The 18,564-nt window shown below is 39.8% G+C and overlaps 3 protein-coding genes and 1 long non-coding RNA gene across 5 annotated transcripts; 1 reads left to right on the plus strand and 3 right to left on the minus strand.

Annotated features, from left to right (window-relative positions):
- Positions 1 to 495: 495 nt before the first annotated feature.
- ccna2 (cyclin A2) lies at positions 496 to 4,087 on the minus strand. 2 transcript variants are annotated; one of them, XM_010731418.3, is made up of 9 exons: positions 3,972 to 4,087; positions 3,387 to 3,843; positions 2,620 to 2,863; positions 2,361 to 2,467; positions 1,979 to 2,202; positions 1,690 to 1,894; positions 1,430 to 1,543; positions 1,167 to 1,300; positions 496 to 1,063 (listed from the first exon to the last, which is right to left on the minus strand). In XM_010731418.3, the coding sequence occupies exons 2-9, from the start codon at positions 3,606 to 3,608 to the stop codon at positions 1,012 to 1,014; spliced, it is 1,302 nt and encodes a 433-aa protein (XP_010729720.2). In that variant the 5' UTR covers positions 3,609 to 3,843; positions 3,972 to 4,087; the 3' UTR covers positions 496 to 1,011. The 2 variants fall into 2 exon arrangements, with proteins under 2 accessions (XP_010729720.2, XP_010729719.2); XM_010731417.3 differs by having other exon boundaries at positions 3,387 to 3,999.
- On the plus strand, positions 3,973 to 7,608 carry LOC113746174 (uncharacterized). The gene is made up of 3 exons (XR_003462650.1): positions 3,973 to 4,087; positions 6,457 to 6,563; positions 7,500 to 7,608. It is a non-coding gene; the product is annotated as an uncharacterized LOC113746174 (long non-coding RNA).
- bbs7 (Bardet-Biedl syndrome 7) lies at positions 4,947 to 10,929 on the minus strand. The gene is made up of 19 exons (XM_010731419.3): positions 10,469 to 10,929; positions 10,311 to 10,376; positions 10,137 to 10,199; positions 9,850 to 10,025; positions 9,560 to 9,746; positions 9,360 to 9,432; positions 9,155 to 9,262; positions 8,834 to 8,964; positions 8,339 to 8,423; positions 7,999 to 8,101; positions 7,502 to 7,694; positions 7,309 to 7,383; positions 7,148 to 7,216; positions 6,792 to 6,931; positions 6,375 to 6,539; positions 6,128 to 6,237; positions 5,923 to 6,026; positions 5,621 to 5,744; positions 4,947 to 5,486 (listed from the first exon to the last, which is right to left on the minus strand). The coding sequence occupies exons 1-19, from the start codon at positions 10,502 to 10,504 to the stop codon at positions 5,353 to 5,355; spliced, it is 2,142 nt and encodes a 713-aa protein (XP_010729721.2). The 5' UTR covers positions 10,505 to 10,929; the 3' UTR covers positions 4,947 to 5,352.
- A 656-nt stretch (positions 10,930 to 11,585) lies between these two features.
- Positions 11,586 to 17,550, minus strand: tmem33 (transmembrane protein 33). Its single transcript, XM_010731420.3, has 8 exons — positions 17,419 to 17,550; positions 16,390 to 16,454; positions 15,026 to 15,120; positions 14,744 to 14,931; positions 14,340 to 14,407; positions 13,886 to 14,019; positions 13,238 to 13,321; positions 11,586 to 12,668 (listed from the first exon to the last, which is right to left on the minus strand). Exons 2-8 carry the CDS (start codon positions 16,432 to 16,434, stop codon positions 12,539 to 12,541), a joined length of 744 nt encoding a protein of 247 aa, XP_010729722.1. The 5' UTR covers positions 16,435 to 16,454; positions 17,419 to 17,550; the 3' UTR covers positions 11,586 to 12,538.
- Positions 17,551 to 18,564: the final 1,014 nt, after the last annotated feature.

Raw genomic sequence — 18,564 nt, forward strand, 5'->3', positions numbered from 1 at the left:
TTTTTAAAAGTTGACAATGTGCAGACTAAAAGAAAACACATTTGTCATACAGGTCTTTACATTTTTCACCTCCCTATATTCACATAGGATTCAGTCTGCCAGCTTTTGGCAAGAAACTGCAATGCTAAAGGTTCCTTATTTATCTCAACTGTCCAGTTCTTTTCTGGTTTTAATACCAAACAGTCCCCTACAGTCCATGTATTCTCATGGAGTGTAAAGCTCCCTGGTTGAGTGAATCACTAGCTGATAATACTGTCCTAGCCCCCTTTAATGTTCAGCCACAGCTTAGGATGTAAAGCCTCATGTGCAAAGACAAAGCACCTTAAATCAATAAATCATAAGCAGGTAAAACCCCAGTGTACGTTTGCTTCAGACCTTAATGAAGCACCATTTTAAATTATTTTAAGTCCTAGTGTATCCAAGGAAACCTTTACAGACCAAAGGTGGTCCTCCACTGCCCCCATGTGTTCAAAGTGACAAAGATGTAGAAAAGTCTTACTTTAAATGAAATTTTATTTACAAGAGCCATTTACAGTGCAGGTGGTGTCCTGAAAACCTGTTGGTTTAAGACAATATAATGACAGCTGACTCCATGACAGACAAAGCACTTTAATCCACATCCCATGAAGCCAAATCCAAGTTACACCTTGAGGTGAACTAGCACCAATAACTGCTTAGAACATAAACTCAAACCAAAGTGGAAAAAAAGAATATGGTTCTCTGGGTTTGAGTACAGTAACAGGTATATTGAGTTTGGGACACTAGATCAAAGCAGAATGTTTACAAAGTGGCAATAAGACCAACATTTTGTCTGATTAAAAGTCCAACTATTAAAACTGCTTGATTAACCACAAATGTAGCATCTGGTAGGAAATATAAAAATACCATAAAAAGATTCTAAACATCTAGCGCTACTCTGAGAAGAGCAGGCAATGTTATTTGAAATTGTGGCGCACATTATAAAAAAAAAAAAGACTGGTACAACTAATTGGACAGGGGAACAGGGGAGGGTCAGTTCAGCAGCAGTTGAGTTGGAGTGTCGATGAGGGAAACTTCATGGTACCTGACAGAGAAGAGAACATTTGTTAAGCTGCATATATAAATGTGCACAGGTCAAGGAAGCTCAGTTCTGAAACCAGCACAAACATCCATTTACATCTACTTACTTTAGCCCCTTGTATTTCTCCCGGACAGACTGCTGGGCATGCTGAGGTGCATTGAGGTGGAGTCTGTGCAGATCCTCGACACATGGCATCAGATCTTCCAGGGAGTAGCCAGTCATCTCTTTCAAGGAATCTGGCTATGAAGGAAAGAGTAATCTTACTGGTATGCACACAAATATCTGCATTCAGGAAAAACTGGACCGTCAGTCGTTAGACACTCGTAAACTTATGACAAGACTAGATTGACTGCTTTAACTCAAACTTACCCATGAGCCACCAGTCACAATGCTGTGGGCAAGGGTATAGGCTGCAGCAGCTGTATGTGATGGCAAGTACTTCAAGAAGGGATCTGAATCAACCAGGCTGAGCTCCCCAAAGTACTGAAGAGAAATGAAGACTGTCAGTATAGTCTAAAGTGCATGTAGCTCAGATAACTACTCCAGTAGGATTAGGTGAATGATTTGCCATAATAGCTATAAATCTTTGATGCATTGAAAATGTTGCCCACATTTTGTTAAAAGCTCACCATTGCCAGACTTTCCACCTGTTTGTTAACAGAGTGGTGGAGGAAGTAGTGGGTGAGAAACTGGTTGATTGTTGGTGCTGCCAGATCAAAGGAGAGCACTTTGAGCACCAGATGCTCCATTCTTAACACTTGTTTCTTGGTGTAGGTGTCATCTGTGATGTAAACAAACTCTGCCACCTCAGGGGGGTAGATCTCTTCAAATTTCCTGCATTTGAACATGGTAAATGGTCACTTAAGTCTTTAAGGCACTACAGTTCAAATGATGAAATGTAAATTAGTGTATACATACGAAGCCAACAGCATGGCAGCTGTCCCAACCAGTTGAAGCTTCCCCCTCAGGACAGACATTGAGGAGAGGAAGCGATCGATGTAGTTTACAGCCAGATAAAGCGTCTCGTTCTGGAGCTTGTATTCTTCTCCCACCTCGACCAGCCAGTCCACCAGAATGGCCCTCATGCTGTTTGTGATGTCAGGTTGCTTTTTCATGTAGCCTGCTTTAGGTCTGGTTTTTACCTGTGGCACAACACAAGTTAAAGAATCTACAATTTCAGGTGAAGTCTAAACACAAGTAAAATGCATTTCTAGAGACACCTAACAGATTTATGACTTGCAAGCCTACTGAAAGAATCGAGGGATGAAATTTAGATCCAATGTCCCAGTGAATTTCTCACCTCCATCTCCCTCAGGTATGTGTGGATCTCAGCAGCATATTCAGGAACCTCATTTACAGCAACTGGCCTCTCCCCTCCCTCAACCATCGACATGTCCATGGGAGAGTCTGAGCAAAGGAAAGTTTGTTTAGGGCATTGAAATAAGTGCACTTGAAAAGCAGCAATTTCACATCAGTTTCCATGAAGAGCTGAATTTGAGAAACTTAAAGCAATTCATTGTCTCCCAACAATAGGAACTTGTTACACATTTACAACTCACCAAAGCTGACATCCATTGCTGATGGAATATCGATGGGGGCCAGGGGCTGTCGGAGCCGTGTGAGGGGATCCACTACGGTGACGGACTTTGCTTTGACAGGTTCGACCACCTGCTGTGGCTTCTTGATGCAGGCTCCATCAGGCTCGTCCATATGGATCTGGAAAGCGGGCTGTTTGGTGGAGGGCTTCTCATAGCAGCTTTTGCTGAAGTCTTCATTTTTACAGGACAAAAACTGCGATGACTCCTAGAGGCAGAGGACAAGGTTGAGTGTTTAGAAAAATTGCAACAATATATATTCAAACGGCTGGAAATGCAGATGACAAGGTTCACGTGGGAAACCAAATAATTTTGTATTTGAAGAAAGCAACTACTGTGCAAGTTCTTGAAAATCAATCTTCATTTCCAGGAACCTGTACATAATGGGATGTCAGTATTTGATTCAAATTGTCAGGAACTTCTACACAACACATTAAGTTACATTACAAGTTAGTAGAGTAAAAAATAAAAACTGAAGCGTTTGAGTACAGCTTTAAGTGTATAAAGCATACACAGATTAAAATGGCGGCCAACCAAGGTAACATGTAGCTTACATACATTCAAACATATCTGCAAGTTGGTGAAAGAAAAGCAGGTTAAAATCGGAAGTTAAGCCCGACATACCATCAACATTAACGGGCAACATTAGTTGCCTCCAAAACGTACAATAGCTCATTAGCAGACAGTAGCTCGAGCTAGGCGAGCCGCTTAGCATCGCTGCCCAGTCTTACCTGCTGTTTAGTGGCGCGCTGGTTCTGGGTTTTGCTCCGCTGGTTGTTCTGCAGAGCTCCCAGGACGGTTCTGTTGGCCGCTGCTGCTTTGGGTGGATGGTTTTCATGGTTCTCGCTTGCAGCAGCTCGGGGTTTCAGCGAGCCTCTCAGTCTTGACAGCACATTCTCCTGGTTGTGATAGTCGCTAGCCGCGCTTCCCTGTCCTCTGTTAGCTCCTGACATGTTTCCCCCTCTCAAAACAAAAGCGGTCTAACTTGTGTCCCCGTTCACCCACCGAGATACTACAGCTGCTGTGAGCTCTTGCACGTAGGAGGACGTATGAAAAAAAAAATGCGTTTGGTTTGGATCAAGAATGGACAGTTATAGAGGCTAGCATTAGCTGCTACCTTGCTGAGGAAGGTTGGAGAATCGCTCACGATCAAAACTAAAGTTGTTGAGATGGCAACGATACTCGGAACTGCGGTGCAAAAAAAACAAAGACAAAAACAAAAGACGCACAGTTGACGGTAAAACAAGCTAGAGTACGTTTTAAAAAAAGGCGCTCTTAAGTCGCCATACTCGTGAGATCAGAAATGGGTAACCAACCTGCAGACAGGAGCGCTAGCCTCGGTCCATTTACCCAGAAACACGCAGAGGAAGATGCTTTCTCTCAGTTCAAGTAGCCCGCGAGGATTGAAACGGACCAATCACAGCGAGCGCAGGTAGTGACGTACGGGGTTGTACGGGCGCCGAAAGGGTACAACATTCACTTGATTGCAAATTCAAAACCGGTTTGTGACATTTGAATGTATGGACAGACGTTATGTGGCGAGAACAGCTGATCGACAGCGTAAACCTATACGGAGAGTTTAAACCCACTGTCATTTAACTTACTCATTTGTTCCTAAAACAGATTATTTGACATGGAAACATTGTTGGCAACTTACTTGCTGAAGTTATTTAGTGGCAATATGACTCACTTTTTAATCTCTTACTTTTAAACAAAGAAATTTCAAATTCTTTACTTTATCTATAATAACACAATATAAATATGTATTCAAATAGTTATTTAAAGGTACACAAGTATTATAAGGTGCTATAATACTTTATTGATTACCTGCAGCAGCTCAGTGGGGCTATTTTAACTTTTTTTTATTTACACAATTTATACACTGCTGCATGATTTAATCTAACCCTCATCCTACTGATTGGGGTACCAGCAGGCTCTTTTTGTAATATCTCACAGGCACTTTATTATTTTTAATGACTTTCATGGATTCAAGTGCTGTTTAAAAATATAGACGTATTCAAAAGCACTCAGTTCTACCTATGCACTTAATAAGTTAGTACTTAATAGAGTTAACTATCGACTTCATGTTTGCCATGGGTCTTAATTTAAAGTGTCACACACCATCAGACGGGGTAGGGGCACTGTTAGCCACAGATTTCACCATGTGCTCTGCCGACCACCCTAGATACAGACGTAATAATTTATGATTTATTATTGAGCGTAATAGCATGTTGTGTCTTCAGAATTGGTCACGTTGCCATCAGTCTCTTGAAAAATGAATCCCACAATGGTGACAAATAAGCTCTAAGTTTTATTTCAAGAGGGGGAACTCACAGTTCTAGAATAAGTATGATATAAAAACATACAGTCTGTGCTTTTAACTGGCTTGTATTCCGTCACTGAAATTTTCAAACCTCAACCAAGGCTTAGCCACTAATAAAAAAACAAGGAAACTGCACTATTGTGACAACTTTATAGTGGTTTATTAATCACCACTCTCGTTTTTAAATGCTATCAAAAGACATTATGAATATTTAAATATTGTACACCATAGTTAGGACAAACAGTATCTACAGAACAGTATGGCAACATGAAAGACAATGCTAGGAGCTAACATAAAACAGAACTGCTGCATTTACAATACAAAAATAGCACAAATAAAGACATGTAATGAAATACCCTCTGATGTACATATCATCATACCTCATTAAAAAAGTTTAACAGAGAATTTAAGTCATAATTATCAAGTATCTCCAGCAATGAGGACACCTTGGTTTTCACATTCTGTCCTTTGAACTTGAATTTGTCAATGAAGAGGTCTGTGATCATTCCTACAGGAGAGAAAAAGAAAAATATAATTAGTTGCCAACAAGCTCTACTTCATAAAGTCAGGCTCATATAGAATAACTTTCCTTTTGCAAATGTAAAAAAAAATTATTAAAAAAATGCAATTATAATACCGCACCATAAAGCCTCTCGAGGTGCGCTGGTTGCTTCTTGTACTCCTCGAGGAGATTAGCAGACTCATCCAAGATGTTGCGATACTCTGGGATGAGGAAGTCGGCATTCCCCTCGTGAACCTGAAGCTCCTACCAATCAGAGAGATCAGTGAGAAATGGTGAACACAATAATTTCCCCAAAAAAACCTGCCAACAGTCCTGAGACAGCTTTTAACCAAAGGTCAGCTTGTGGACGTACACAGTGAGGGTACTGAAACAGCTTCAGACTGACTTTTCCTGCAAGACAACACATTTAACCAACGCTTACTTTGAGTGCATCGATAAGCTGAACCTTTCTAGCCAACAACAACTGGTACTCCAGCTTTGGATGTATCATATTCAGGGTGTGGCTCACAGAGTCATCACTGATATCTGGAAAAAACAAAAACAAAATGTTTTACAGAATTTATGTAAAACTTAACAAAAAAGAAAGAAAACAATGTCGGCAGATAGTGAAGTAATAATATACCTACCATATGAAATGTTGAGATTGATTTTCCTCTTGGTAGCTTCTTTAGACAGAACATCACTCAGTATGGAGATGGTAGAGATGTTGTCAGATCTGAAGTGACCCTCTCCTTTGCTAAAATCACAAAAAGAAAGATTATGATTGATTCCATGTAGACTCTCACACAAATACCCACTGACAGTTTTAGATGAACTGTGAAATAAATATAAAACTCCATTCCTACAAAAGTCTGATAGTGTACTAGTATTTACCAGTAGGTGGCTTCAAGCTGTGTCCCAAGAAAAGTGTTATGGAAATAGAAAGTGATGCTCTCTCCTGCTGGTGTTTTCTCAGGCACCTCCGGCAAACAGAAGACCACCCAGGAGTGGATCTCAGCAAAACTGAACTGTCCCATCAGGCTGAGCCTGTTCATGGGCCTGTTTGACAGAGCGAGGGGCACGGTAAGAGACAAAGATTAGTTCATAAAGTCAAAATCATGAATGAAAAACTCACAGATGATACCAATGTCAGATAGTTTTCATGTCACTGCTGTTAATGTATATGGTACTATAAAATTAAAAATCTAATTCTTATGACAAATGATTCAAAACAAAAACATAGCTCTCAATAACCCACTGGCATTTATTTAAGAAAAAATAGAATCATTCTATTTTTTAACTGGTCTTTACCTGTCTTGGTCTATGCTGTGGGTCCGCTGGTGGAGGGACAGAGGTTTGATCTGGTACTGGCGGACCTGGCATGTCTTGGGTTGCAGTCTCGGGGTAATGTAAGCCTGCAAGGTCCCATACTGTCCCTCGATGGACCTCACCTTAGATAACATTTATTGGATGAAACACATTATTTTTAGCATCGCATCATTAAATAGTTTTAGCAAATAGAACGAGTGGCTGTTTGTGAATATGCAAAAGCTACATAATCCATACAACAGTTTTTACTTTGGGTGAAAAGATGAATTCACTCAGGTGAATACTGTAGTAGTAGTAACAAAATGCCACAGTAAGCAGAGTTTTGATGCAGGTGTTACCTTGAGCTCAAGTCTGGTAGTGTTAGCCTGACATCTGTATGTGGCCAGGAGGAAGTTCCCATTAGGCTGCTGGAAACAGAATAAGAGATTCAAGCCTCTGGGAACAGCAGCAGGTTCATGATTTTATGTTTGTCTTCAGAGCAAGAGGTTACACAGCTCACCTCTGAATCACATTCACTGAAACTGACAACAGCCGAGTTCTTATCCACATCCAGCAGGTCTATGGGGACGTCGCTCTGCATAGGAGATTCATCTATAGTTATATTTTGCATGTTTATGTCTGCAACATGGCACCAAGAGTGATGATCTAATCATTATTAAGCTTGTAACCACAGATTTATTTCATGAGCAGACCTGGAGCAGCAGATTGTCGATGGCAGTCTGCACCTCAAGAGTGAGGCTGTAGCTGGCATCGTCCTGGCAGAGGGTGAACTTGTCATTGATGCTGAACACGGGCACGGCAGAGACAGCTGTGCTCGACTGGGAGGTCTGCTGGTACTGCTCACGGCCCTGCAGGACTTTCACCTGCAGCTGCTCCAGCTCTGCCCTGGAAGGGAACAATACGACACAACAGATCTGAGATCATACTTGAACCATTACATATTCAAATACATTAAAGCAACATTATGTAACAATCTACCATAAAATGAGAGATTTTAAATCATGCTGATGCTAAACAACTGGCGAGAGCTTCACGAAATAGAAGTTGTTATACAATCATAACAATTACACGTGTACAGCTGCTACAACAGTGGTACTACACTCTGAAACTAGGGGTGCTACACACGGTCTCTATGTAATGTTGCTTAAAAAAATATACAAGAACATACGTATAATACAAAAGCTGATACCTGAGTGCTTCTACTTTGGATTGGATCTCCTTACTCATCTTGACCTCATCACCAGGGCCAGCCTCAGCCTTCTGGGGCTCAGTGGTCAAACCAGTCACCCATCCTGAAGGAGGTAATGAGATTAATGCAGAATATGCTGTGCGAGTCAGATCTCAATCTACTGCTTCATTTCTTTTTTCAATGATTGCCATTTCTGTAAATAGAAGCCCTAAATCTTACAGCACACTGGACCTCTACCTTACAAAGGAGTGGTTTTCAAGTACCCCATACTACATGTCAAACAGTGAAGAAGTTACTGTATCTCACTCGTAGTCGCACTGTTTTTATTTTTTTATCTAACCTGTGTACGTGGCAGTCAGGACCTCATCACAGGACTCCTTCCCCACGCATCCACCCTGGATGGAAGTCACGCTCTCAGACAAAACCTAGAGTCAAGAAGGACATGAAACTCAATATAAATCATGGAATACAAATAATGACATTGACTTGTCCATCTAAGGAAAAGTCAGCAAGGTATCAATATTAACACAATAATACTATAATCTTATAAAAATGTATGCTATTATTTACTTATAATAAGTAAATAATATTATAAGTAACAATATTACTTTCATAAAATGGAGCTTAACAGTATGAATGCAAAATAGTTTAGCTGCATTTCAAAAAAATAAATAAAATTGAATCTGTGTCTAAACATTACGATAAACTGGGTAATCTGAGTGGACAGATTGAAGCTTTTCTAGACAGTGTGATTCATCTGCATTTGAGTTTGGAGTAAATCGGATGTATGAGCAAACTATCCACATTTATTGAGTTTTACAGGGTATGCACGCACATGCTCAAAGCGTAATGTGGGCTCGCTGGCGCTGTCAAAACCATAGACCTCAACTGTCCCATCGTCCCTTCCCACCAGGATGTCGCTCACTCCGTCTCCAATGATATCGTACGTGTCAATACACAGAATTCCTGATGGGAAGAGGAAGTGTATGATGTTGAAGCATTCTCAAAATGATGACAACATACAATATTTGAACTATGATATAACCTTGTTATTCACTGTTAGGGTTTCTTAAACTAGTTCATCCAACAAATGCGTGATTTGCATTCAGCTGGTCAAAACATGTAAAACTCTGGTATACTCATGTTAACAACATACCTCCTTTCTTTTTGTCATTATCAACTTCCCATTTGGTTGCAGCTGAATTCTCACCGATCTGGACCAATCCTATTTTACCATCTGTAGTTCCGTAGAGGATTTCCTCTCCTGTAGTAAATCATGGACATTATATTTGATCTGTTCAATTTAAAGCAGTCTTATGTTTTATTGTTCTAGTTCACAGCACACAGAGAGGTTAACTTGCCTCCATCTTTGTTGTACAGTTCCAAGACAGATGGAGGACCAGGGACTTCAATGTCATAGGCAAGTTCAGATCCCTACACAATAAAAAGATAATACAGAATAATAATAATAATAATAATAATAATAATAATAATAATAATTGTATGAGGTGGAACAACTTACTGCATCAAAATCAGACCATTAAATATGATCTCAATATACCTGCAAGACTCTGAGAACTCGATCTTGGCACGCCAAGACCGGGACAAGGCGAGTCAGGTTTTCTGAGGACAAACATATAATATCATTGATTTTGTCTCCAGAGAGGTAGTAGTCCTGGTCCTTGCAGTCGCAGTAGTGGTTGAAGATGTAACTTGCACACACAAAAAGGTCAGCGCCTAAGACATGCCTGTAAAAGAGAACACCACTCAGTACAGTGTAAAAATCACACAGCTCTGCATGAGTCAGTCGAGCAGTGAATGTGAATCCAAAAGGGCAGAAGTGGTTCCTACATTGCGTTAATGCTCTCTGTGAGGTTGGCTTCAAATGTGAGGAACTGTTTGCCCTTTTTGGTGAATCCTCGGACCTGAGAACCAGAACAAACAAAGATCTTCTCCTGTGGCGTTCCCAAAGCTCCTCCAAGGTCCATTCTGCTTATTTTCTGTCCTGGAAGTGTTTTAAACACAGGCTGGAACAAAAAGAGACACATTTCTTGCCTTCAGAAACTAAAAAATGAAACACATTAAGATCCAACTGGCTGTATGTTAAGGAAAAGAAAACTTTGAACCAGGACACACACCACGGCTTCTCCTTTCTTCATCCCAAAACACGTCAGGATACCATCATGATCAGCAATAGCAACCTGAAACAGAGATAGCAACAAAGAACCATGTTGCTGGAGTATGAAACTATTTCATTCAAAGACAATACACTGATCCAAGTCTTTGTTAGTGGTATAGAAATTTAACTATACCTTTTGGGTTGCTTTTTTCCCCAATGCTGGAAGCAGCCTCATAGTTTTCTGGGATGTAACACCAACCTGTGAGAACAAAGCAGAGGAAACATTAGTAAGATAAACGTTACATGAAAGAAACAACCTGTAACATTCAGTGAAAGTTTAAAACTCCTTACCTGCATGTAATCAACTCGATTTAGGTGGATCTCCATCTTCTTCTTTCTTCACTGGATGTCTTATTTTAGGAGGAAAACAGGTTGTCCGCTCATAAAACCGCAGGGATCATTAGTTGCAGTTCACTTCAGCCAAAATCCATCCGAGTTACAGGACGGCAACAACGGTGAAGTGAGACTGGGATTAACTATCCGAGGCAAGGAGATTAGCTCGACGTGCTAACGTTAGCCAGCCGGATAATTGGCTAACACGACTTATTAGCACGCCAACTGTCTGCTTTAGTGAACAGATATGAGCTGTGTGAACATCCACCGAGACACCTGAAGGGAGTCACTGTCTGTACACGCTGTGATACGGAACCAAACTTCCCCGTTTAACGCGAATGTTAGGCAGAAACGCCCTATGCAACGCTTGACAACCAGAACCAGGCAAACGCGTTGCCAATAGCAACGCTGAACAGCCGGAAACAAGCGGTAACGCCATTGGATGGGATGGAACGTCAGAAATTGAAACTGTGTTCTGATTGGGTGACTCGTATCGACAACCCGATTGGCACAAACTCCCGGCTCTGACGTGTCATGCGTAACGTTTTCCCAGTGACAGTGCGAGGTACACCTGTACAGTTTAATGTGTGTAACCTATCACTGGCGTCATAGTTAACGTCCCTATTTAAATACATGACAGGGGGGCAGATTATTATAAGCCCCTCTGAATATAATGCAGTCCAGGAAAACACAAACACTATGACATCAGTGCTGCAATAAAATCAAATTCACTCCATGACTGTGACATTATGGGCGTCATAAAAGCTGAACATTTGTACTGGATTAAATTGGATTGTTAAGGTATATTTAATAAGCTTCTATATTGTGTTAAATGCTTTATACTACATCATGACCAATTATAGGTAAGTGATCTTAGTTAAAGTTGTTTGGGAAGACGATTTCGATTGAGAGAAGAAACTTGTCCAGTCAGAGGTTATGAACACAGTCATCATAGACAAAAATGTATTTAACATCTATGGATAGGTGACAATGGTTGATTATTTGTCTGTTCATTATAAGTCAAAGATCAACTATACTATAGTAGTTCAAGCAAATTATGAGCACAAAACCACACTGCTGTTCTTTATTATTTTATTGATTTAATTAAGAGATCATTCTATTCTTGTCATAAAAATGTGGTGTGTCTGGAGGCAAATCAACCCTTGGAACGTGGCAGACATAAAAAAAAACAACCTGAACATGCATTAAGCAAGAAAATTACAAAGCAACAAATGACTGGAGCAAATTCAAAACAGTTTAAACTGAGAGATGAGGTCGCAATGCATATAGAAACATGACATGCACTGTGTGATGAACTTCAAATCTGAATCCTACAGCAAAATGTCTGATACCTTAAAATATTCTATAAAATACAGCAGATATCTTGTTTCTCCATTCAACACCCATTCTGACATCATACCTACAGAGATTGTGCATGTTGTTAGACGAGTGAGTTGATGGCATTGATAGAATACGTTAAAGTTAGGCATTTAGACAAATCAGAGCATCAGATGGACATAAAAAAGAAACTGGACTGGGTAGAAACTGCAGGCAAACTCCATGCTCCATCCATCCAAGTACAACATGATTATTTAAAAAAGGACATTTTAATTATGTATAAGCTTATTTTTATTACTAAGTTCTAAATTCAGAATGTTAATTTCATCATAGAATAAGAAATCTTCATGAATAAATAAGAGGAAAATAATAACAGGCGATACAGAACACAGAACATGTCTGCTGTGCTCCAATCAGTCAACGCAACAAAGTGAGGGGTGTCCACTGCTTGAATGAGGTCACATTAAGAAGATGAGAAAAGAAATATCACCTTGAGACTTCAGTGCATTACTGGCTGATCTTCAACTGTACCCAAATATACAGAGAAGTTGGAGCACAGACTGTAAAGTTGACATTCAAAAAACAGTTCCTTCCGTTGATGGCAATGTCTGTCCCCATCAAAGTTTAAGTCACATCCTAAATGGTGGGAGGACAAAACATAAAGAAAACAAAAAACTTTATGTACCACGCTCAGACCCCCGTGGGGGCGAGGCGGCTAATGAAGGCAATACTGCTGAGGCACATCCTCCTGAAGAAGACGGGGCAGGCAGGCTTCATGATGAAGTGCTCCAGAAGAATCCGCAGCTCTGTGAACAAGGTGCTGGGGTGGAAATACATTAGTTTAGTACTTAACTCTGACAACGCCGTAAAACTTTTTCATTTCTGAATAGAAGTAAATGGTATATCATCTGAATATATTACTCTACAATCAACAAGTGAAGGACCTCTATTTAAATTATCGTACATAAACATTTCAAGCAAAAAGCTCAAGCTTTCTAAGCTACTGACATTTTTAAATTAGTTTTATATTAAAATCTTTGTAGTTTTACATCGATTCAGGGAAAAGAATCACATTCTAGACTGCACAATCTGAATGTTCTCTCCTTGTACTACAGAATGCTCTGTCCGGCTGCAGCAGTTATGTTCTGATGTTTCTGCACTCCAGACAACATACATGTATGTAATAGAGCCCGATCAAAACTAGATTTGTTGTAGTTGAAAAGTAAACACTTCGCCTCATGAACAAACAATATAACTGCAACACAAGTTCAAACAGATCTCTTATTTCTATACTGAGATTTCCTGTAATCCTCACATTGTTATACTGTACAGAAGATGAACTAATGCTGGTTGAACATTAGAACAGCGTTGTATTATTGAACATCTTACCGGCAGTATGGGTTTCTTCTGGATGTGTAGCGCAGAGTGAGGAATCGATAGTAAATGAATGGCAGCAGCAAGCTCCCCTGGCCACTGTGAAGAAGACATGACGTGAATAAGTGAAAAGCGACACTACACATGTGGATTGTTCAATGTTTTGATAATAAACTATGACAAGAACAATAATATTTTGTTTCTATTAAACACAATTTGTTCAGCACTTTTCAAAACACTGTTATTATAAATCTAACCTGCACTAACAAATAATGGAAACCATGTATAATCTCATACAATCCAATACAATACTATCTGGCCTGTTTGTGGGTTGCTCTGTGAGATACTTTAAAAGTTTGCATATGAAAATGATCTGTGTGAGTTGGCACATGCTTAAAGATCAGATAGAATTCAAAAAGACTGAGTTATGTAGATAATTTGGTAACCTGGACTTACACGTTTGCATTTTCATGCGCTTTTAGAAAACCGGTGTGTTTTGTTTGCTCATGATCTGTTCCAACTGTTTTAGGCAACGTAACATTTTAGAAACTGAGGACTGAAACTTAAAGAGTAGTGTAGTGACATTCCAATGCAATAAATAAAATATTAGCGTGAGGATCTCTTGACAAAAAAGTGAAAAACACTTGTGAGTCATGCACTTACCTGAAGAGCATGAAAACAGTGGCTGGCATAAGGAAGATCTCGTTGCAGGCGATGAACTTCAGGATGTTCTGCTGATTGGCTGTAAGCTTGTCCAGGAGGTTTCTAATAAACATCAGGCTGCTGGGGCCCACAGACTGCAAAGAAAGATTCAAAACATCAGAAGCTGACAACAAAGCTGCAGTAACAAAGTTTTCAGCAAGGCAGAATTTAGAAGATGTATAGATACAGAGAAGTAAATGTGCAGGTAATCACATTATCAATCATCAGCTTTATTAGATTTTGGGGCTCTGAGCAATGGATGGATGATTGAGTAGATAATTAAAATGCCATTAGGTTGGTGGCGATTTTTTTCCCCACCTGGAGGTTAAACAATGTTCAGCAAAAGGCTTTCTGCCATACATTTTTAACTAACTACATTAAAAGTCACAGCAGGTGGCTGCTGCCAGATACTCACATCAAGGACTTTCTTTGTGTAGGTAGTTGCATGAAGCAGGGAGAAAAGGAAGACTGGGAAGATGCTCACTGGACACAAATGTTAAGGACCAACATCAAATGACAGATAGTGAACCTTCAGAGAAATCACTGCAGTTATACTGACCCTATAATGATGTGATATTAAATATTTGAATGGTTAAAATCATGCTGAAGCATCGGTGATACGTTGAATCTTCTTCAAGGTTCCAGTGCAACACATCATGCACTTTCATGTGATACTAATCAGAACCACCAAACACTGAGTGCTCCCATGATGTGGGAACAGGACGGCACAGAAACCCGACATAAACTCTCTTTGTAGCTGCACACAAAGTGATGAAGTAGTGTTTTTCTTAGTTAGACAATAATCACGTGAAAGGATACTTGTGATGGGGTAGGAGTTGACCAGGATGAGTGAGTACAGCAGGTAATGGCAGCTGTCTTCCTGGAGAGCCTGGGCCAGGAAAGCTCTGCTCAGCTGAAAACGCGGAAGCCGTTGATGCAACCGAAGGGCACTGGTGAGGGCGTTCGCTAACAAGGCTCGCTGATAGAAGTTAGCTGCTGCATAGGGTCTGAAATACACAGAGGACACAAACATTCTGACATCTATTCAGGCTGGGAATAAGGCCAGTCTTAGTGTAAAACACTGTCAACGAGTGAACTCACCCCAGAATCGGTAGAATAAACATTACGGAGCAGTAGACAGTGAAGAGTCGTGAAAGCCACATTGCAGTTTCCAGCTTGTTGCTTTTTAAAAATTGCTGCGGAAGAAAGAAAAACGTACGCACATCAAGCTTCAGAACCTGCTCCATCACTTACAATATAACACCATGGGAGAATGATGTATGTATTTTGGGTGTTAGCCGGAATGACCTGCTGTTTTAGCATTCAGGCATCTGAAATGACAGGATGGCTCTACGCTTTTCTCGTGTATACTGAAATCGGATTTGCCGTGGGGGCTCAGACCTCCACTCATGTTCTCTCAACCGTCAACAGAACACAGAAAACAACTTAATTCAATCTAGCAGTTCATTTTAATCAACTTGTCATCAAAAGTCAGGAGACGGGATTCATCTGTACCTCATGAGAGAACGTGGTGCTTCAGCTGACAGGACATCGCCCGAGTAAAGCTTCTGCATAAACTGACTAGTTTAAATACAGAGTTTGAAGGAGGAAGAAAGGTGATGGAATGTACCACGATCCCAAAAAAATCTAAGAATCAAGAGACTTAGGGCTGCAATTAATGATTATTCTAATTATAGATTATTTTCTGGATAAGTTCATTTGTTTACATGTTTATTCGCTGTACAATAATAGAGGACTTATTCACATTGGAGAATATGGAACCCTTGTATTTTTTTCATTCATGTTCAAAAAAGGACCAGTACTTAGGATTGAGCAGCATTATTTGCATTATTTGGATTATTTGAATTGTCCATCCTGGGCTACGGTAGAAACATAGTGGTTCAACACAGCAGTGTGTGGAAGAGGGCTCACTCCAAGGTAATAAAAACACAGCGATTCTTATTTTCAGACGATTATACACTAATGAATATTGTATTCAACTTCTGCAATATTCTGTAAATAGAGTCCTTAAAGCGATCACCAAAATTGTCACGGATTCATTTTCTGTCAATTAACTAACTGCTGCGGCTCTAAAGCAAATACCACACGAGCGTTAATAACTGTGCTACACAGAGGAGGTGCAGGGTTTTAAATTGTGGATGCAATCACAAGGAACACCTACCAGAATATAAATACTGCTCTTAAATTGAATTTATGGTCAGATGTCACACATCACCAGGGGCATGCTGATAGGCGCAGAGGTGTGTGTTGTGAGTAAACACTACAATAAGGTGGAGAATTAAAATGGTGACATAAGAAATAGCCTTGCTTGTGCAGGTTTTTCAATTTAAAAAAAGGAAATACAATTTATTAGTATGTACTATTTTATGTGCCTAGAATCAGTGGGGTGCCCCTCACACGGTGAAACAGACGGCGTAACGACGGCAACGCGACAGTCAACTTACCACAGGCCCTAACTGCGGAGGACTCTGTTGGTTTGTGTCAGCCATCTTTGGGAGTGTGGGTTGCTCTGTTGGGGAAAAAAAAAAAAAAAGTTGCATCATGAAGCAATAGTGACTAGTCACACAAACACGATTACACTTGTTAGTTGTTGGGCTGCAACCGACAGCTGTTTCTTCATCAATTCATCAGCTAATTCACTTTTTTAGTCAGGAAAAATATATAATCATTTCCCACAGCTTAAAGAGACATTATTCAAAGTGACAGACACACAAGGGACCACAGGACATGAGTCAAATCCTCACATTAAAGAATGTGTCATGTTTGATAGATTACTAAAACTGAATGGATCATCCAAATAATCCATTTCAATTCAGTTTCATTCATTCATTCATTCATTCATTCATTCATCAAACAAATATATATTCCTTTACACTTTGACCTCTCAGTAGTCTCAGGGACGCGGGTCAGTTTTTAACGTCAATCTTGAACTTTGGATGTTTTTAATAGTAACTTATTGACTGATGATGGAGCTTCATCATAGTTCTCAATCATTGTTATGGAAAAGAAAGACATTATGTCTTCCAGGAGTGAAATCTGAATGACGAATATTTCGAGGAAACTCAACCCAGGAACTAACAGTGTCTGTGTAGCCGAGGAGGATGATGTAGCTACATCGGCGTTAGCCCACCTAGCCTGCGCTAACTCGGCTATTAAAGAGCGTTAGGACGAACTGGAGCACGATTCAAATGGTAAACCTAACGCGTCACTAGTGATAAAAGTGTGTCAGAGCAGGACAACATGTGTACATGATCATGGCAGACCTCTGCCGGTGCCAACAGGACGCTGGCTAACGTTAGCAGCAGGTGGCTCTAGAATGTTCTGTTACCATCGTTACTAGCATGCGAGCTAAAGCCTCCGCTAGCCACCGCTAGCTCGTGAATTTCATGTTACCGGCTAACGCTTGGACGGTTTGAGTAAATACTCCTGCTTTATCGCAGATATACTGCGGTAAAAAAAAGCATATAGCTTACCAATATTACAGCGTCGATGAATTGCGTTGCGTGCTGGGTTGAGAGTGACAGGCTGCTGGTCGCGCACTGATGTAAATGATCAGCTGACCTTCTGCAGCGAGAAGGGAAAGGACCTCTCGCGATATTTTAGACCGGTAGCTCGTAGATGACGCACACCTCCTTCTAGTGGTATAAACAGGAAGTGCAGATTCTGGTGCCTGGCTTGTAAATATCTAAACAAGTGATTTTTAAAAAATTGTTTTTATCTGTCCAAGTAAGTTATTTTTTAACAAAGATGTAAAAAGGACATTGATGACTGCTCATTTATTTTTTGACAAGATGTTCATTTAGATGTACATTTATTTCCTAATATATTGATTAATATACTAAATGTTCCCTTTCCCTATCTTTCCTTCTGTCAAAAGAAAGTTAATACTATGTAATAAATTCTACTATTTACTTAGTTTTCCATTCATAATTTTTTACTTTTCACTTTTTTTTTCTTGTCTGTTTTGAAGGTTGATTGTTTTTCATGTTTATTGTGTAGGTTATAGATATTTCTGTCTGTTTAATTTCTGTGTGTTTATTGAGTTTTTTTCTTTTTGGCCTTTTCTACTTTTTTCTAATTCTGTAGTGTATGCTACACTTTCCTCTGCTGCTGTAACAAGTACATTTCCCCCGTGGCAGGATGACTAAAGTATATCTAATCTAATCTAATTAAATCAAAACAAACAATACATTACATCAATCATATATTCTAAAAACAAGGAAGATAACAAAACCTTGAATTTATGCACCGTGCACAAGAATTGTTGACTGATGTATGATTTTGTGTCCTATGGCATTATCTCTTCATTTATTTTACCATGCTGTTTGTTAATAGAGTATTGGAAAACTATATTTTGTATTATCAAAATGTTTACTGATGCCAGAACATAATCTCTGTGCAATAACTAATAATGACAAATTACAGTTCATGTGCAAATCATGTAATCACGTGTGCATCCCTATGGATTACTGCAAGTGTACATCTAAGCAGGCTGTGTTTACTACAAATAAATATAAATAAACCCTCTACTGTACTGCAATCCCACACACCCTTGCACTAACTGTGAACACACATTAACAGTTTGACCTGCATATAGACACTGTATGTTACTGTTGTGT

The sequence above is a fragment of the Larimichthys crocea genome, chromosome VII, assembly GCF_000972845.2.
Source record: "Larimichthys crocea isolate SSNF chromosome VII, L_crocea_2.0, whole genome shotgun sequence".
Classification (NCBI taxonomy): Eukaryota; Metazoa; Chordata; class Actinopteri; family Sciaenidae; genus Larimichthys; species Larimichthys crocea.